Source organism: Gracilinanus agilis, chromosome 1 (genome assembly GCF_016433145.1).
Source record: "Gracilinanus agilis isolate LMUSP501 chromosome 1, AgileGrace, whole genome shotgun sequence".
Classification (NCBI taxonomy): Eukaryota; Metazoa; Chordata; class Mammalia; order Didelphimorphia; family Didelphidae; genus Gracilinanus; species Gracilinanus agilis.
Window position 1 is genome coordinate 794,316,758 of NC_058130.1, and position 20,069 is coordinate 794,336,826.

Consider the following 20,069-nt stretch of genomic DNA (forward strand, 5'->3'; position numbering starts at 1 on the left):
TGCCTGCCTCTCCACCCCAAGCCCTGCCCTCTATTATCTGGGATGAACAAGGGATCACATATAATCCTTTAGTTAAGTAACTGCAATGACAATTTTTAAGAGTTAGACCCACTTATTCCATTAATCGTGTATAAGATATCAAGTGTAATAGAATACTATCCACGGTATCAGAAGGGATGCAGTTTGGTGTATCAGAGTATTACAGCAATGAAGGATATTGAAGACTTCTGTCAGGAGGATAACAGCTTTAGGTCTGTGTACTTCTCTAGGGAAGCTGAGAGCCGAGCAGGAGCTCGGCTCACTGGGAATGGGGAGTCTAGAGCTGGCCTGAGGAGATCCCATGAAAACAAACTGGGCATGTTCAGGTACTGTTTGATCCTTTGAGGATTTAGGCCAACTAGAAGCTCCCCAAAACATTGTGGCCCAGAAAGGTTCCTGTGACCCAAGTGGTTGGATAGTTCTGGAGGATTAAATTCTCTTCTTTAACCTGGTACTGAACTTAGGACTTCCTCTGTACCTTCTGCCTGTTAATGACCTGCTAATTATGTCAGAAGCCCATAGAACATCCTGCTGTACATCTCTATGGGACCTTTGCTACAGGCCGGGCGGGGTGATGTCTCCAGCTTTCATTTACCACAACTAAGTTTGGATCTTCAGCTCAGAATTATGGTCGGGATATTTCTTTCTGCAGTGATTAAGGAAAGGATTCAGGATTCTTCCCTTAGGAAGAAGTTCTGGGGATGCTCAGGAGCTTTTCTTTTAGGGCTCTGTTTTCTGACTCCTCATTAACGACCCACTTTGAGCTGAGCTATACCTCATCTCACAAGGGGTGATATATTTCGTGGGCTATTTTGTGTTAAGTCTTGTCTTGTCAGGGTACATTGTGCTTACTATCTTTTTCTTTATATTTTCTAGTGAGCCAAGTACAGTTAAAGAGAGAGGCCCATGGGGTGGTTTTGTGTCCCCACCAGAGTTGGTTGGACTCTGTCTATACCCAGGTGCTTTCTATTCCTTCTCAGAGAAAATTTCTGCAGGTCTACTGGACCTTATCCAAGTGTGTCAAGTGTTTGTTTTCCATGAGCTCTAGAAATCATTTGCCTTTGAAGGAAGTTTAAAGTTGTTCATTTGATAAAAATGCTTCAGTGCCTCAAAAGAAGTCTATAAATTTTACATTATTCTTAAGTAAACTAGCTATTCCAAAGGATTCACCTTTCTTTTTTTTAATTTTTTTAGAAAATTTTTCTGGTTACATGATTCTTGTTCTTTCGCTCCCGCCCAAATATCCCCACTCCCCATAGCCGACATGCATTTCCACTGGATTTTACATGTGTCATTGATCAAGATCTATTTCCATATTATTGATAATTGCACTGGGGTGGTCGTTTAGAGTCTACATCCCAAATCATATCCCCATCATCCCATATATTCAATCAGTTGTTTTTCTTGTTTCTACTCCCACAATTCTTCCTCTGAATGTGGATAGTATTCACCTTTTTTTTAAGAAAACTGAACTGATGCAGAGTGAAAGGAGCAGAATCAGGAAAACCATATACACAGAGGCTGATACACTGTGGTACAATCCAATGTAATGGACTTCTCTACTAGCAGCAATGCAATGATCCAGGACGACTCGGAGGAGCTTATGAGAAAGAATGCTATCCACATACAGAGGAAGAACTGTGGGAGTGGAAACACAGAAGAAAAACAACTGCTTTATCAAAAGGGTGGATGGGGAAATGATTTGAGATACTGACTGTACAATCACACTAGTGTAAATATCAATAGTATGGAAATGGGTCTTGATCAATGACACATGTAAAACCCAGTGGAATTGTGCATCAGTTATGGAAAGGGGATGGGGGAGAGACAGGAAAGAACATGAATCTTGCAACCATGGAAAAATATACTAAATTTATTAATTAAATAATTTTCAGATATTATTCAAATATTTTAGAAGACTGTCCAGCAGCTTGACCTCTAAAAAAAAAAAAAGAAAACTCAGTTAAGAACTTAGATTTTTGATAATATAGAAATTAGAGTTAATTATCTTAACCACAGATAACATATATATTTATAAATACTTTCATAATTTTAAAATGGATGAGCTAGCTTTATGATCCAGGACAGTTAGAAATATACTGTATATAAATTTCCTAATAATTCTCTTAAAGAAACCTTAAAGGAATCTCTGCTACTGAGCTGTGAAGCTTGTAATAAATTTCTGAGACATGAAACAACTGTTTTGGTCAAATACTTCACTTAAAGTGATTAAGCCAGGATTAAGAGTTAAAACCCGGGACATAAGTCTTTGAAATGCCCTCCCCCATGGACTAAAGCCACAAAACTCCATTATCTTTTTCAAGTTCTTCTACATGCCAAAAGACAGAGCTCATATTCAGTTTTTAAGTCTAAGTTAAAGAAAGAGTCCTCTAATAGTCCACCCCTGAAATGAACAGAGATAAAATAGCACCAGATCATCAACTTCAGTGATTTTGTCCAAAAGAATCTGTTTTTGTTAAAAGCTGCTATCTTTGTACTGTATGTCCTTAAGAGGAACTTAAGAGACAGTAATAACAGGAGAAAGTGGTAGTGAAAGCTTAACAAATGAGAGGAAATTAAGAGAATACTCTCACTTTATTTTTTTGTGTTTGGTACCAGCATGGCTTATATCTATCTTATTCATTAGTCTTAGCATCTTTTTTGGTCTGATTTGCAAAACATAAGAATAAGAATAGTAATAGCAATATCTGCAGGCCATATTAAAAAAGACTAGAAACAAGGAAAACATATAGAAATAAATTGAAACTAATGAGATGGCTAGGACAGAAATGCTTAATTTCTCAATCTCTAAATGTTGTTTATTTCAAAATTAGAGTGAATGTGTATTTGTAGTTTTGAAGTAACATCTTAAATCTTAATTGTGCTAAACTTAATACATTTCCAGATTCTAAATATGAAATCAGGTCTATATATTTGCAAACTGTCCATTAGAATTTATAGGAATACAGATGCTGTCTGTATTGCTGTTATTATACAAGTTTCAATAATGTCATGTCATTGATAATCATAGATTTGGTAAATACTTCTCAAATGATTCTTCTGAAGAGTTCTACTTCTAAATTTTTTTGTACAAATTATTTTATCTCATGAATTAATTGGTTATAAATTGACCTACCTAACTTAATACTGACCTCAAAGATAAAATATTGATGCTCTTCATTGCTTCAAAAACACAAGAAGAACTGTTTTATCTTATTAGCAGTAAAATTCACATCTTTTACATTTTGTGTTATTTAGAATTTCTGGGGTTCCATTTTAGAGGTATTAAGCCTCAAGATATGTAGATATATGACAAACTTCCTGTGGACATGTGGGGGACTTCGAAACTACATTTTCTATGGTCCAATGGGTTTCCTGTTTTGGATGACGTTTTCATGGTAAAGCCAGGCTTTAAATATTGGGAAGTCGGGCTTGACTTCTCTTTTGCTACCCAGACAAGATGAGGGAAGGTAGGGACTGTAATGGCTGAGGCGGCAATTTGAAATTTTTACAGGTGCGTGGTCGATTTTATTCTACCAAAATGGGCCTAAATAAAATATTAGTTTTCCTCATAATATCAGCCTTTATCATTTTTAATTGTTACATTTAAACTACTGTTTATTCAATTAATAGATATAGACTTATTTTAAAAACTTTCTTCACTCCTCTCATATCTATATACTTAAAATTATTTTATAAACAGTTTAGTCCCTCCTGGGAACTTTGATTAAAATCCCTTACTAAACTGCGCCTGTCTTATTTCTTTCCTATTTAGATCTAACTTTCTCCCATCATTCCAAATAGTGTGTACGCCACCCAAGGTATCACTATAATTGCTTCCTAATCAATAACCCAAAAGATTCCAGGCTTTAAAAAAGCCTGTACCATTTAAACTCTGTATCTTAGCACATTGCTTTATCACTTAAGACCACAGTACAAATCAAACAGAGCTTGACTTTATAACACTTTCAAAGATAATTAACAGAAAAACTTATTCCTAAATTACATCAAAACAGAATCAATGATACATATAAAACCCAGTGGAATTGTGCATCAGTCAAAGGGGGTTAGGGGAATTTGGGGGAGAGGGAAAGAACATGAAACATGTAGCTAGGGGAAAATGTTCAAAATTAAAATTAAAAAGAAAAGAAAGATGATGAGAAATCTAAAATATAACCACAGAATCATCACACTTAGGGATGGTAATGATAAAGTAATTATGAGTGAACTTATTAAAAAACATGATCTTAAGAAACCCTGGAAGATGCCAAATCAAAATGCCACAGATGAAAACTCAATCTCAAATCATAAAACCTTTTGTAATGCCTGGGAAGGCTTAAGTTTATAAAATCGACTGGCCTCAGAATGTCACAAATTTGCAAGCAGGAGGTGACAAGGTCTTACTATCAGCATTTTAAAGAAGTTCTTAAAGAGTTTCAGTGTATTAAGGGTACACATTACTTTTTCAAGGAAATAACAAGGAAACCATGAGGAGTTTTCAGAACCATGATTTCTAACAACTGATCCTTCTACCAAGCCAAGATCTAAAGAAAAGAAAACTTGTGGCATGAAATACATTCTCTGCGTAAGAATCCTAGAAAATTTTCTGCTCTAAACTGTAATTGGGAAAATTTGCCATTTGAGGTAAGAGTTTTGGGGACTGTCACTAATATTATTTTGAGTCTTGAGTTCAGTTATAGTTGTATGATGGGTCCTTGGTCATGAAGTCAGTAATCCACCATTTCAGAGAAAAGAAATGTATTCAATTAGGAATGTCCTGGGTTCCCAAGCCTGTGGGACATGTTATTGATAAACAGGGTCCTGAAGCCATTTTCAACTCATTAAAACGTTTGAAAGCAAATTAAAAAAGAATGATAAGACTCTACAAAACACTTGAGCATCAGCCAAAGGCAGCTCAATCATTATATCCAGCCAATCAAAACATGCCATTGACAGAAGAGAATGTGGATCTGACTTCAAAGTAATGTAGTCAGAGATTATTGATCGTGTATTTGTGTTCTGTATCCGGGTAAGAGAATGCCTGTCCTGGATTGCACCCATTTCACAAAGACGGCCCTCTGGGTAAAGAAATTCTCTTCAAGGCACCTCTGAAGGTCTCCCCAGTAGGCTGGCCAAGGGGGAACTGTTCATCGCCTCCATATCACTGATCATGAAGCACGCAATCACATAGGATCCTTTAGAGAAGTCACTGTGATGACCATCTTAGGAAGAGTGAGGCCCAGGTAGGACACTGACTGCAGCAGACATCCATTATGAGAGCAGAACATGGGCCGCAGTACTGGAAGGGATGGAGTTTGAGTGTCAGAATATTAAAGCAATTCATGACATCAAAGACTTCTGTGGGAGGAATCAAAGCTCCAGGTCTGTGTCCTCCTCTGGGGAAGCTGAAGGCCCTGCAGAAGGAGCCGGGCTCCCTGGCAATGGTGAGGGACTCGCTGGCCTGAGGAGATCCAGGAAACAAGCGCAGCCTGTCCAGGTGCTCTCTGAGCCTGTGAACATTTAGGCCAACTCCGGGCTCCCCAAGGACTGTGGCCAAGAGAGGCTCCTGTGACCTCAGCAGTCTGAGAGCTCTGCAGGATTCGGTCCATTTTCTTCTCTTCATCTCGTGCTGAACTCAGGACTCGGGATCGAAGGTTCCAACCCTCGTGACCAAACCCCACGGCCCGATTCCTGCCATCCTCTGCGCCTTCCAGCCTGTTAATGACTTTGCTAAGGACCCGTCAGACACCCAGGAAACACCTGCCCCACGTCTCTGGGGATCTCTGCTCCAGGCTGGCTGGGTGCCACCTCCAGCTTCCAGTGACCACAATTAAAGTTTGGATCTTCAGCCTAGAATCTCAGCCCAGAGACGTCTCTGATCCTCACAATATTGTCCATGGAGGGCACAAACATGGATGAACTGCAGGAACCACCCAGGCTGGGCAGAGCCAGGGGTCACCCGGGTCAGATGGCTGCCCTGTCCCTGACTGGCCTTCCAAGAACAAGAAGGGCCCCTGGATGCCACCTTCCTGCCAGGCCCTGCCTCACTGGCTCCTCAGCTCCCACCCAGGCCTGCTCTCCTCCCTGGGGCAGCTCTCCTCAGCCAGCCCAGCCCCCTCTCTGCCCATCCTGATGCCAGCCTCTGCCAGGCTCTTTCCTCCTGGGGCTGGGGAACCCCAATCCTGTCTGTCACCCCCCCCCCTCCATTCCCCAGCACCCACCCCTGAGGCCCTCCTGTAGCCAGTGGGGAATGGCTGTCAGCAGGGAATGGGGGGGAGAACCTCAGTGTCTGCCCTGGAGGCTGCCTTTGCTGGGAGGACAGAACAAGGTGCTGGATGTCCTCAGCAGCCCCTGCCCTGCCCCCGGCCCTCACCTGCTTCTTTTTCCTCTGTCTAATGAGGCACAAAGGCCTGGCCAAGGCTGACCCCCTGCCTGAGCCAGGAAGCAGCCCCGAGTCCTCTGGCCTGGAGGAGGGAGCCTGGCTGGAGCCCTTCTCAGCAGCCCTTCCAGCCCTGCCCGCCATGCCCAGCCCTTTCCTTCGGCTAAAAACGCTCCTTTTCCTGTCTGGGCCTCCCCTGAGCTCCCCCCAAACTTCTCCTGAAGCCTCCCTGGCAGGCCTGACTGACCTGTCCAAAGCCCGAGGCCTGGAGCTCAGCAGCAGAGCCTGTCCCTGGGCCCTCCCTGGAGCTGGGGGACCCCCGGCCATCCCCGCTGAGGGGGGAGGAAGGAATGGCAGCGCCTGAGCCTGTCTGGCTGCAACCTGGGCCGCTCCTTCAGGCAGGAAACCCCAGAACAGAAAGGATGGGGGGCAGCCAGGGAGGACCCTGGAGCTCCCCCTGAGGACAAGCAGGGATGGCGCCCCCTGGAGGCCTGGCAGAGACACAGCGCTGAGCTCTGCTGGATTCCAGCCTGGGGGGGCTGCACTCACCTGGGAGGGGGGCCTCGGGGTCCCGGGGGCCATTCCCTCTGGCTGCGGGCTCTCTGCTGGGGCCACACGGGGGTCCTTCAGGGAGTGGAGGCCTGAGGGGGGGGACTTCCTGTTTGTGTGCCTGTGAGGGAGGGGAGAGAGAGGGGGAGGGCTCAGAGGGGCTCCCNTGCTGGATGGGGGCGGGGGTGGGGGGGGGTGGCCATGGCTGGGGATGGGCTGCACTCACCTGGGAGGGGGGCCTTGGAGTCCCGGGGGCCATTCTCACTGGCTGCGCGCTCTCTGCTTGGGTCAGACTGTGGTCCTTCAAGAGGTGGAGGCCTGAGAGGGGGGGGAACTTCCTCTTTAGAGCCTGTGAGGGAGGAAAGAGGGGAAGGGCTCAGAGGGGCTCCCAGGCCCTTCTCTGGCCTCAGGGGAGACTCTCCCCCACAAGGGGGAACAGGGAGCCTTGAAGGGCCTTGGACTGGCCAGGCAGAAGCCTCCCCTCCCCCTCTGCCGCCATCTTTGGCTTCATTCCATTCAGAAACTGCTCTGGGTGGACTGAGGGAGACTGTGGAGGGGAGGGGTACTGGGGGATGGGGGGGCTGAAGGGGNTTTAGAGCCTGTGAGGGAGGAAAGAGGGGAAGGGCTCAGAGGGGCTCCCAGGCCCTTCTCTGGCCTCAGGGGAGACTCTCCCCCACAGAGGGGGAACAGGGAGCCTCAGGCTTGGAAAAGGCCTCAGACTGGCCAGGCAGAAGCCTCCCCACCCCCTCTGCGGCCATCTTTGTCTTCATTCCATTCAGAAACTGCACTGGGAGAATAGTGGGAGACTGATGGGGGGAGGAGTACTGGAAGATGAGGGGGACGTCAGAGGGGGAGATGGGCTCCTTCCATTGCAAGTGGGCACGGGGACCCCCCCATCCCCGCTGCAACAGGTCCAGGCTCACATAGGCTGCTTCTCCTCTGGGCGGGTTCAGACCTGCAAGTCGCCCTGAGGAAAGGGGCGGACTAGCCCCTCCCCCATCCTGGCAGCACTCCGCTCCCCCAGCTGCCTCCTGGCTCTGGGGCTGGGGTGCCCCTTCTCTGTCCTGGGGAGGGACTAAGCTCCGCCATGGCTCCAGGTCCAGACAGGGCCGCCCCAGCCTGAACCGAGCACTTCCGTGTTTGTCCCTTTTCTGTGGGCCTCTGATGTGATGGACAGACACGGAGACAATCCGGTCCCCAGACCACAAGCATTCACACCCGGCCCAGGACTCCTGCCCCGCCTCTCTTGTTGCACATGCGCACAATCTCAGAAATGAGGCCCTGGTCACAGGAGTCTTCCCCTTCCTAAGGAATTCGAGAACAGAAAGTCTCAGGTGCCACAGCAGGGAGCCCACGCACTCCCCTCCCCCCTCGTCCCCTCATCCCCCATCCACAGACTCCCTCCCCTCCTCCACTCACCCGGCAAAGGTCCAAGATGCACAGCGGTACTTACACCCTCCAGGAGCTGAGACCAGCCACATGAGGTTCCCAGCATGCCCCGATGCTGCCACAGTGGGGAGGAGCCAAGGCTAGGGAGGAGTCAGGGAGTTGCATTCTGGGAAATGGAGTCCTTCCGTCTGGGCCCGGGGTGTAGAGGCTTGGTGGGGGAGGGGTTATATAGGAATTGTTCCCCACCCTGGGGGGCTGCAGCCTTCTCCCCCCACCCCCATTTCCCCTTCTGGCCCTGCCATCTGCTTATTCCTCAGCTTGAAAGCAGCCTCCTTATTGGGGCCTGGCACAGTGCCTACTAAGTGTCAACTGATTGACTGATCAATCCAGGATCTCTGCTCCCCAGGGCCTAGGGAGGTGGCTTTAGGATCCCCCCTTCTGATGAAGGAAACTGAGGCAGAGGACAGCAGCTGACAGCCCAGGGCCCAGGCCCGTCTGACAGGTTCCCCTCCTCTGGGGACATCCTGCTGCTCCTTCTGCTTTGGGGGGACTCCAGCGTTCCCCAAAGGAGGGGCCAACCCCATTCCCAGGTGGAGGAATCAGGTGACTTGGGGCTGCCCTCCTAGACCTGGAACCCCCAAGATCTGGGCTCCAATGTGGCCTCAGACACTGACCAGGTGGGGGGAGCCTGGCCAAGGCCCTTCCCCAGCCTTTATCTCAGTTTCCCCCACAGTGGAATCCAGAGAAGAAGAGCCTGAGCCAAAGGCTATGGGGAAACAGAACCAATTCCTCTGGGTCTCCTTCAGCACCGCCCCAGCCCAGGAGGCCCAAAGACCCCTCAGAGGCCTGGGGGAGGCCCAGGAACGCCCCTCCTGCCCTTTGTGAGGCCACAGAAGACAGCAGCAGCCTCTGAGCCCAGGCTCTGAGCCCGGGTGGACAGAGGACAGTCTGGGGGTGTCTGTGTGTCTGTCTGCAGGGCTGCTGGGCTCAGGCTGTTCAGGCCTGGCTGTCTCTTCCTGACCCCTTTGGGGCTTTCTGGGCAGAGAGGCTGGGCGGCTTCACCCTCTCCTCCTGCAGCGCATTGGACAGGGGAGGAAACTGAGGCAAGCTGAATAAAGTGACTTGTCCAGGGTCCTGAAGGGGGAGAACTTGGGCCTCCCTGACTCCAGGCCTGGCTCTAGCAGGCACAGAGGGGCTTCCTTTTCTGGCCTCAGGGCTGGGGCTGCTGCTCTGAATTCCCCTTGGCAGTCTCTGAGGGCTCAGGAGGAGACAATACACAGGCCTGGGCTGGGCGTGGCCTGCCCTCCCCGGAGATGGGGGATGGGGGGAGGGGGGAGGGGGAAAAAAAGAGTTCTAATAATCAGAAGGGGCTCAGATGTGGGCTAGGGTCTATTCCCCTCTACTGTTTGTTATGTAGAGAGAGGCTTCTTTTCTCTCTTTCCCCTGAAGTGTCTCCTGAGCTAATCCATGTAGCAGAGTTATAGGGATGTGGGTCAGAAGTTATCACTACGCTAACCATAATTATGAATAATGCACTCCTAATTATTAATTTTTACTCCACACTTGCTCTGCTGAGAAATCCGCAGCTCTGGTCTAAACATGAGCAGTGTGTGTACTCGCTGGACCATCAGAGAGTCAGTCAGTCAGTGAAATATTTCTGAAGGCCCAGCTATGTGCCAAGCACTGTGCCAAGCTCTGGGAGAACAAAGAAAGAGAAGGTCTCGCGGAACCCCTGGAGGTCGCTGACTTTGTCTCTTGTCTTTTTGTCCTCAGGACCTACCTACAGCCTGGCACATGGAGTCCCAGGACCAGGCTCCTCCCTCAGCTTAGGGCTGGATCCTGAATGCAGGGAGAGGCAGACTTTTATACATTAAAAACAATCAAGGGAGGCCCAGACAGTAAAAGGCAACAACACAACATCAGACAATCTGATTTCCAATTGGAAGAAAGATCAGAGACTTTCCAAGTTGGGAGGGCAGAGTGAACAGGAGCAATTTCTGAATTAAGATGTTATGATTAAAATTAATCTTGGAGACTATATGTTGAATTATAATTATTAATAAAAGAGAAAAATAGCTACAGTTCTCCCTGACTACCAAAGTCTTCCAGCCATGCCTCAGTCCTTTGGTTTCCCGGTTCCCACCTGCCCCCTGGCCTGCCCAGAGAGAGAAGATTAGAGACTGCTGGGCAGAAGGAGGACACGCCAAGAGACCCCCATTCCTATTCATTCCTTTTTTCCTCTTATTTTATTCCAGTGTCAAATTTACACACAAGTTTTCCAAGGTTACAGGATTCATGTTCTTTCCCTCTCCTGTTCCCTCCCTGATGCTGGAGCTGACAAGCAATTCCACTGGGTTATCACTCAGCATCTTTTTCATATTTTCATTTTTGCAACTAATCTTATAAGACCAAAACCCCAAAACCCATATCCAAATAAACAAGTGATAAATCATAGATTTCATCTGCATTTCTGCTCCCGCAGTCCTTTCTCTGGAGGTGGATAGTGTTCCTTTTCACGAGTCCCTCAGAATCGTCCCGGATCACTGCATTGCTGTTAGGAGCAAAGTCTGTCGCATTTGATCATCCCACAATGTTTCCGTTACTGTGCAGAATGTTCTGGTTCTGCTTATTTCACTCCGAATCAGTCCATCGAGGCCTTTTCAGCTCTTTCTGAAATCATCCTGTTCCTCATTTCTCATAGCACGCTAGTATTCCCTCACCATCCTACTATAACAAACAGGAATAGCCAAGAATGTTAATGGCAGTAATGTTACAGTAGGAACAGCTGGGAAAGTTAATATAGGCATGTTTAGGGGAGACCCTGGGAGACGGTATCTCCTTTACTGCTTGTTATTACAAGGTAGGCGTCCTATAGTTTGTGGCTACTGAAGTTCCGTTGAGCTGGTTTTTTGCCTGCACAAGGATAACCACTAGAGAGAGATGTGAAAAAACCTCTATTGAATAAATATCAGAAAAGGTTTGAGGAAAGGTAAGGGAAAGTAATGAAGGTTGAGGATGAGGATTGATTCCCATCCCTAAAGGGGACGAAACTTTCCCACTCCACTGGCCCTCACAGACCTACTTCCTGCTCAGGGTTTCCCTTGATCCTCCTTAAAATTCCTTATCTATCACAAAAACATCCAAAACTATACTAAATAACTTTATGCTAATTACTAATCCTCTAATATTTTACTGTCTCCTTAGGTCTCTTTTAACTTTAATCAATTCGACTATTCAATCTCTCTGCCCACTGCCAGCCAGTCAGGGCCTACAAGGCTTCTCAAGCCTAAACAGGCCTCAAAATGGCTTGGCCCTCTCAGTAGCCAGCCAGAGAAAAAAACAGTCTTTCTTTCCCTTTTCTGTTGATTTCCCCCACAAACTTAATCCAGATACTCTAATCTGTTCTCCTCCTTCACCTGCCACTGGGTTTTTTCTGCATTCCAGGTAACAGAAACACCAGCTTTCTCCTAGGCCTAAAATTCCAGGAGTCATTGGCAGTTGGAAAAAACCAACCTGACTCAGGCTACCCAGAATTCCAACTGCCACTTTTCCCAAGATTCTCTCTGGCCTCAAGAGATCTTACCCACTATTCTTTACCCTTTCCTTAGCTGCTAATTGATCCTAATAATACACTACAATTTGTTCAGTCATTCCCAAATCGAGGGACATCCCCTCATTTTTCAATTTTTTGCCTCTACAAAGAATGCCGCTATAAATATTTGTGTACAAACAGGTCCATCCCCATTTTTTAAAAATTTCTTTGGAATACAGACCTAGTAGTGGTATTGCTGGATCGAAGGGCATGTATTCCTTTAAATCCCTTTGGGCTGTAAAAAAATAAAATGAATATAAAAGGATAGTTTTTAAAATATTGTGGTTTTAAAAGATTTATTGGTAGCTATTAGAAAAATGAAGCCACATGCCATGCTGCTTAGTCAGTTTAAAATTCGTACTCTCCCCATGGAGGATCAGCACCAAGCCAGCAAAGAGAGGAAGTGCCAATCCAGCCACTCAGTTTTTATCCTTCTGTCTGCATCGTCATGTAAGACAGGAAGCCAGTGGGATAATGGGAAATGTGGTTTAAGGACCCCAAAATGTCCACAGGAAGTAGTCTTGTCATCTTTATTATACTAGCTCATTCTACCCATGAGCAATTAATGTTTCCAAATCTTTTTTTTTTTTAAGACCTTCACCTTCCATCTTTGAGTCAATACTTCATATTGGCTTCAACGCAGAAGAGTGGTAAGAGCTGGGCAATGGGGGTCAAGTGACTTGCCCAGGGTCACAGAGCTGGGAAGTGTCTGAGGCCAGATTTAAACCTAGGACCTCCTGTCTCTAGGTCTGGCTATCAATCCACTGAGCCCCAATGTTTCCAATTCTTTAGATCTAGTTTTATATGTGTGAAAAATGTTTTATAATTATTTTCATACAATTCCTGTTTGTCTTGTCAGATAGATTCCCAATATTTTATATTGCCTAGAGTGATTTTAAATGGAGTTTCTCTTTCTGCTGAGTTTTTTTGAAATATATAGAAATGCTGATGATTTATGTGAGTTTATTTTGTATACTGAAACTTTGTTAAAGTTATTATTTCACTAACTTTTTAGTTGATTCTCTAGAATTCTCTAAGTATATCATCTGTAAAGAGTGATAGTTTAGTTTCCTCATTGCCTACTTTAATTCATTCAATTTATTTTTCTTCTCTTAATTGCTACCACTAGCATTTCTAGTACAATATTAAATAATAGTGGTGATAATGGACATCCTTGATTCACTGCTGATCTTATTGGGAAGGCTGCAAACTTATCCCCATTGCAGATGACACTTACTGATGTTTTAAAATAAATTCTAGTTATTTTGAGGAAAGGCCTTTTTATTCCTATGCTTTCTAGTGTTTTCAATAGGAATGAATGTTATATTTTTTCAAAGGTTTTTTCTGCATCTATTGAGATAATAATACGATTTCTATTGGTTTGGTTATTTATATAGTCAATTATTTGTATGGTTTTCCTAATATTAAAGCAGTCTTACATTCCTGGTATGAATCCCACCTGGTCCCAGTGAATAATCCTTGTGATAACATCCTGTAGTCTCTTTGCTAATATTTTATTTAAGATTTTTGCCTTTATGTTCATTAAGAAGATTAGTCTATAATTTTCTCTGTTTTTGGTCTTCCTGGTTTAGGAAGTACCATATTTGTGTCATGAAAGAATTTTGTAAGACTCCTTTGCTTATTTTGTCAAATAGTTTGTATAATATTGGGCTTAATTGTTCCTTATATGTTTGATAGAATTCACTTGTGAATTCATCAGGCTCTGGGGATTTTTTCCTGGGTAGTTCATTAATGGCATGTTCAATTTCTTTTTCTGAGATGGGATTATTTAAATATTCTAATTCCTCTTTTGTTAATCTTGGCAATTTATAATTTTGTAAATTCATCCATTTCACCTAGATTTTAAGATTTATTGTTATATAATTGGGAAAATAGCATAATAATTGCCTTTATTTGATCTTCATTAGAGGTGAAATCACCCTTTTCATTTTTTTAAATCTTTTTTTCTTTCTTTTTTCAAATCAAATTAACCAATGCTTTATTTTATTTGTTTTTTATATAACCAAATCCTAGTCTTATTTAATAATTCAATGACTTTTTTTTTTACTTTCAATTTTGTTAATTTCTCTTTTGATTTTTAGGATTTCAATTTAGTTTTTAACTGGCGATTTTTAATTTGTTCTTTTTCTAGTTTGTTTGTTTGGGGGTTTTTTGCATGCCCAATTCATCTATCTCCTTTTTCTCTATTTTGTCGATATAAGCACTCATGGATAGAAATTTTTCCCTTAGTACTGCTTTGGCTTTATCCCATTCATTTTGATACACTGTCCTCTCATTGTCATTCTCTTCAATGAAATCAGTAATTATTTTCTATGATTTGTTCTTTGACCCACCAGTTTTGAAGAATTAGTTTCCAATTAATTTTTAATTTGCCTTTTCATGAACTCTTACTGATTACAGTTTTTATCACATTATGACCTGAAAAAAGTTGCATTTATTATTTCTACTTTTCTGTATTTGGTTGTGATGTTTTTATGCCCTAGTACAGCAATGGCAAACCTTTTCCAACTTTGAGGGCAAATTCAATCTGTCTGTGAGTCTCTACCTGAGAGAGCTGAGGGAGGATGTGTTTGCTTTGGGCAATTGGAAAGAGGGGTGGGACATGCAAAAAAATGTCCTTGAGTGGTAGGAAGAAGAGGAAATGAGAAGTTCTCCGAGCACCGGCACTGCACATGTGCCATGTCTTCACCAACACTGCCCTAGTACATGGTCAATTTTTGTATATGTGCCATGTGCTACTGTAAAGATATATTCCTCCCTTTATCCCTATTAAAGTTTTCTCCACATATCTATTAAATCCAATTTTTCAAACATTTCATTCATTTCCCTTACTTCTTTCTTATTTTTTTGGTTTGATTTATCTACTTCTGATAGGGGAAGGTTAAGGTCTCCACTGGTATAGTTTTACTGTCTATTTCTTCCTTAAGCTCTTTTAGTTTCTCCTTTAAAGATCTGGATGCTATGCCTTTTCGTACATATTGTAAAAATAAATGTAAATGAATTGATTATTGATTATAAACTCATTAGATATTCTGCTTGTTGTGCTTACAAAGTATCTTCAGTTTAAATAATTGAAATGAATCTCACAAGTGAACTTCTCTTCAGAGCTAGGCTCAAGGACACTAAGGAGACTCTTGTTATATAAAAATAAAGTATTTATTGAGAATATAAAAAAAGGATTTCTAACTCTATGGGATTCTAACTCCAAATAAAACTCAGGTGCCAGGTGTAAATGCTTCTTTCCTGAAATAGAGGCTCAGGCCCCAGGTGTAGACCCTTCTCTCTCTCCTGAAATGGAGGCTCAGGCCCTGGGTATAGATGCTCCTCTCTCTCCAGGTCTCCAAAATTACTTTCTTTTTCCTTTTTCAACTCAAATCCTTCCCTGAAGTCACATCCTGGGACTCTTGTTGGGCCTCTTCTTCAGGACAACCAGCAGCTCATTCTGGCTTGGCCACTTCTCCCACCTGGATGGCAGCTTCCAGCCCTAGCTAGGCTTGCTCCCTTCCTCCCAGGCTGAGAAGTCAGGTCATTTTTGGGTCCCAGCATGTGATCCCGCAAAGAATGCCTTCCTTCCACCTCCTCCACTTTGTGTGGGTGATGTTGCCTCAACAGGTATGGATAGAAATGGTCAGGTTCTGCTGGTGCCTTCATACTATGGGAATGCACTTCCACTGTGGGTAGCACTTTGGGTTGTTTAGTCTTTTTTGGAAAGCAAAATGGAATTCTTCAGTGTAGGAGCTACACATGAATTCTTTTTCTTAGACCCTGTGATCATATTCCCTTACTCCTTTCAGAGGTCTAATTCAGGTGAAGGTTTTGCCAGGTGTGCGTGTCCTTTTATAGCCCTCTATTGTTGGTCTTGAGAGTTCTTCCTGACCCAGGCCTTCCTTGGTCTCTTTCTTTTGTTTAGGATGATATGCAAAAAAAATCTGGGGTAAAGAGCATTTCACTAAGAGAAAAGGAAAAAGTGAAATAAAATGGGGTAAGTTATATCACATAAAGAGGCACAAGGTGGAAAACTATTATAATGGAGGGGAGGCTGTGGACAGTGATGTGTAATACTTAAACCTTACTCTCATTGGAATTGACTCAAAGAGGGAAGAATAGACAGATTCATTGGGGTATAGAATCCTATCTTATCCTATAAAGAAATAAGAGGGAAATAAGAAGGGTGGTGGTGGGAAGGGGAGGAGTGACTAAAAGCAAAACACTGTTGTGGAGGGAAAGAGTGAAATGAGAAAGGTCAAGATTAAGGAGTAAGTCAAAATGGAGGGGAATACACAGATAGTAATCATAACTGTGAATGTAAATGGGATGAACTCAACCATAAAACAGAAGCAGATAGCAGAGTGGATTAAAAAACAGAATCCTGGGGGCAGCTGGGTAGCTCAGTGGATTGAGAGCCAGGCCTAGAGACGGGAGGTCCTAGGTTCAAATCTGGCCTCAGTCACTTCCCAGCTGTGTGACCCTGGGCAAGTCACTTGGCCCCCATTGCCTACTCTTACCACTCTTCTGCCTTGGAGCCAATATACAGTATTGATTCCAAGATGGAAGGTAAGGGTTAAAAAAAAAAACACAGAATCCTACCATATGTTGTTTACAAGAAACATATTTGAGGTAGATAGTATTAAAATAGAGAAAGAGGAATGTAAGTTGCAAAAGAGATACAGGGTGGGGGCAGCTGGGTAGCTCAGTGGATTGAGAGCCAGGCCTGCAGACGGGAGGTCCTAGGTTCAAATCTGGCCTCAGACACTTCCCAACTGTGTGACCCTGGGCAAGTCACTTGACCCCCATTGCCTAGTCCTTACCACTCTTCTGCCTTGGAGCAAATACATAGTATTGACTCCAAGACGGGAGGTGAGGGTTTTAAAAATTTAAAAAAAAGAGAGAGACAGGGTGCAAAGCAAGTGGATCTTGCCTGGAATGCAAAGAAGAGGGTTCCAAAAGGAATGTGAGAACAGAATAAAGAGGACTTGAAGCCTGAAGCAGGGAGCTGAGTTCCTGTTTCCTTTGCAACTTGGAGGGATAACTTCCTGGAAGGGTTAATTGACCTGCCCTGAGAGGATCAGTGGACCAGACAGTTTAGCCCTCAGACCAGCTTTCCAGCTTCTGGATTTAGTTCTCCCTCTGTTCCTGCCTCTTTGTTCCTGATCTTAATTTTAAGATACCATTGTGTTCCTAAGAACAAAACCAGTCTGAAAAGAAGCTTTTACCTGTCTGTATTCCAAGAAACCTACAGGCTTTTGCCCGTGGGCCTTGGTGACTCTGTCATCTGATCACCACCCTTATCCAGCAGAACTGAACTATTGAACCTTTATCAAAACCTGTGTTTTGGAGTGGCCATAGTCACAGAAGCTAGATATTAGGGATTTGGGATTGTACAGTACAGATAGGTTAGGGTGACAGATAGTGGTTAGTCAAAGAAGGCAGGTCCATGCTGTTATAGGGAAATTATAGGACAGGTATTGACTTAAGGTAAGGCAAAAACAGCTGACAGCTTGAAGAAACCTTGGACTGGATGCATGGACATTCCATCATGGAATGAAGCCAGGGTTTTGAAAAAGGAAGGTTTCTTGGCCAAGCTTGGAGTAGGAGTGTGTCCTCTATGGTCTAGCTTTGCTAAGTATCTAAGGGATTTACAAAGAAAAAACCATCTATCAACTATCTCAGCGTAGGTAGAGACAAGGTTCACATCAGCTGCTGGTGGACAGCTGAATAGTCTGCCTTTACTCCATAGAGCTTTTTGTGGACTTGACAGGCTATACAAGGATTTGATCCTTGTTCCTGTGTCACCTTGGAGCACCATGTACAAGTGCAGTGAGAATCCCAACTCTCCAGCCCTCTCCATTTTTAGTTAGAACTGTCTATATCTTAGTAGAGGCAGTTGGGCCATTTCTTAGTATTAGAAATCCTTCTCACCCTCTTCCCTTATTTACCATCAATACACCAGTTTTAGTTGTACTTACTGAGACTCCTCTAAGCCATCAAGATCCGACAACTTGAAGTTACTTACATCACTGGCATCCTTGGCTGATTAGGTGGTCAGTTAAACTGACAAACTGCCATTCCCATTCCTCACATACCTGTTTGGTTATTCTGTATTTACCTGTCAGTCCTTCCCTTTGTGAGGTGTGGGAATGTCCCCAGTTTGTCTCATTTCCTTACTGGCACTCAGTTATTCCCCAATCCATATATTTATTTTTTTCAATTCGGACCTTATTGTAAGGGGTAAAAGGGGGTTTTGATTGGGTAAATATTAAAAGGTTGGTTGCCTGGGGCAGCTAGGTGGCTCAGTGGATCGAGAGCCAGGCCTAGAAACGGGAGGTCCTAGGTTCAAATCTGGCCTCAGACACTTCCCATCTGGGTGACCCTGGACAAGTCACTTGACCCCCATTGCCCACCCTTACCACTCTTCCACCTATAAGTCAATACACAGAAGTTAAAGGTTTTAAAAAAAAAAAGGTTGGTTGCCAGGGGATTGAACAATTATCAGACCCCAATTAAAGAATAACCTCAAGTTAAAATGATTTTTATGGAAATTTATTTACAAATGAGAAGAGGAAGTAGAAATAAGGAAATAAGAGAGAGAATAGGATAAGTAATCTAACACAGTAGGTAATTTGCTCTGATCCCCTAATTCAATCCAGGAAGATCTAATTAACCCTCAGCCAAGAGAAATCCAGACTTCATCCCAAGGCTGGAAAGCCAGAGGCCAGAAGGGCCTCGAAGGTAAATGAAGCAAAGGCTTCAGCCACAGAGTCTCTGTTAAAAGGGAAGTTCCTTAAGAGAAGTTCAGGAAGATTCAGTCTTAACACTCACCACTGGAACAGTCTCACCATCTCCAGAACTCCTCCAAGTCCAGTCATGAACCAGAAGAGCTCCTTCAGGTCCTATTCATGAACCACAAGAGAGAGGGCCCAGCTCAATGAGGTCTCTTTTTAAAGGGGCCTCTATTGCATCACTTCCTGTAGCCTCCTCTTAGTTTATGTATCCAATCACAACAGACACTTTTCTAAGGATGGCCCGGAGGAGGTCAGTAAATTCTGATTTGTCACTCATTCTAATACAGGTAGGTTACAGACCACCCAAGTTGTGAGTTAAATGGAGATGTTTTCACCTTTGGTGATTAAATCTAAAGATGGGCAGGGTAGATTTAATCTCATCATCACATTGTAGATTGGAGGGAGGAGAATTAGAGCATTTAGAATTAGGGAAAATAATTCAGCCCTCCTTCCCATTCCCTTTCCTTCTTTTATTTAGTATATGAAACCTTTTGTTAATTTACAATAGCAATCAGATTGTGTTATTGAGAGATCCAGGTCTGAAGGCAGCCATTTTGGCCTATCAGCCTGAAACAGCCAGAGACATTGGAGTTTCAAACGCACCAACTGTAAAAGCAATATAATCCACTTCATTCAGTTGGCTGAGCCAGGCTAGGCTAGAATCTGTTCAAGCTGGGCATATTTTAGAAGAAAAACAGCCATTTTTCAGCAGTTGGAATTTTGGGCCTACAAAGCCTGTGAGACAGTAGGGTGGCTATCTTGGAAATTTTTTTCAGTCCCTGAACTGCTGAAATCTGCCCAGCAACTAGACTGACCAATCAGAAAAAAAGACAACTTTTCTGGTTGAAGATATTTAAAGAGCCAGTATTAAAAACTTTTTTTCTATCTGAGGTTTGACAATGATGAAAGAAAAAATCATTGTCATTATGGGAGCATTGGCTTACTTGTTCCAATGCATAATGATATGCTACAATGTTATTTTTATTGATATTCCTAATGTAGTTTACTTCATCATGAAATTATATGGGAACATAAAATAATAAAAGTGTTTTTAGATAGGGTGATATCCTATATCCCTGTACTGCTCTTTTTGTTTTTCACAGTAGTAAAGATCTATTATACTGGCAAGAAAGTGTTCTTAAAGATACTAGGCAAAGGGGCTGTAGGACAAAAAGTGGAACAGATACAGCTGAAACTAGATAAGCTAACTGGGGAAACTGAAGCAACTAAGAATAACTTGATAGACAAAGAAGATATTAGTTACCAATCAAAAGCTATTGAAGACCAGGGAATTAAAGAATCCACTGATGCAGTTGCT

The 20,069-nt window shown here is 43.8% G+C and overlaps 1 protein-coding gene across 1 annotated transcript; it reads right to left on the minus strand.

Annotated features, from left to right (window-relative positions):
- Positions 1-1,896: 1,896 nt before the first annotated feature.
- LOC123246158 (formin-like protein 6) lies at positions 1,897-8,464 on the minus strand. The gene is made up of 3 exons (XM_044675100.1): positions 8,387-8,464; positions 7,194-7,316; positions 1,897-1,977 (listed from the first exon to the last, which is right to left on the minus strand). The coding sequence occupies exons 1-3, from the start codon at positions 8,460-8,462 to the stop codon at positions 1,931-1,933; spliced, it is 246 nt and encodes an 81-aa protein (XP_044531035.1). The 5' UTR covers positions 8,463-8,464; the 3' UTR covers positions 1,897-1,930.
- Positions 8,465-20,069: the final 11,605 nt, after the last annotated feature.

What these genes read in the sequence shown, in the direction of transcription:
- LOC123246158 (XM_044675100.1), bottom strand. Translation starts at nt 8,462, where the DNA reads ATGCTGGGAACCTCATGTGGCTGGTCTCAGCTCCTGGAGGGTGTAAGT. An exon ending in GCATCTTGGACCTTTGCCGG is followed by an intron (nt 7,317 to 8,386) that starts GTGAGTGGAGGA and finishes CCTCCCTCACAG; the next exon opens with GCTCTAAAGAGGAAGTTCCC. An exon ending in CTCCAAGGCCCCCCTCCCAG is followed by an intron (nt 1,978 to 7,193) that starts GTGAGTGCAGCC and finishes TTTTTTTTTTAG; the next exon opens with AGGTCAAGCTGCTGGACAGT.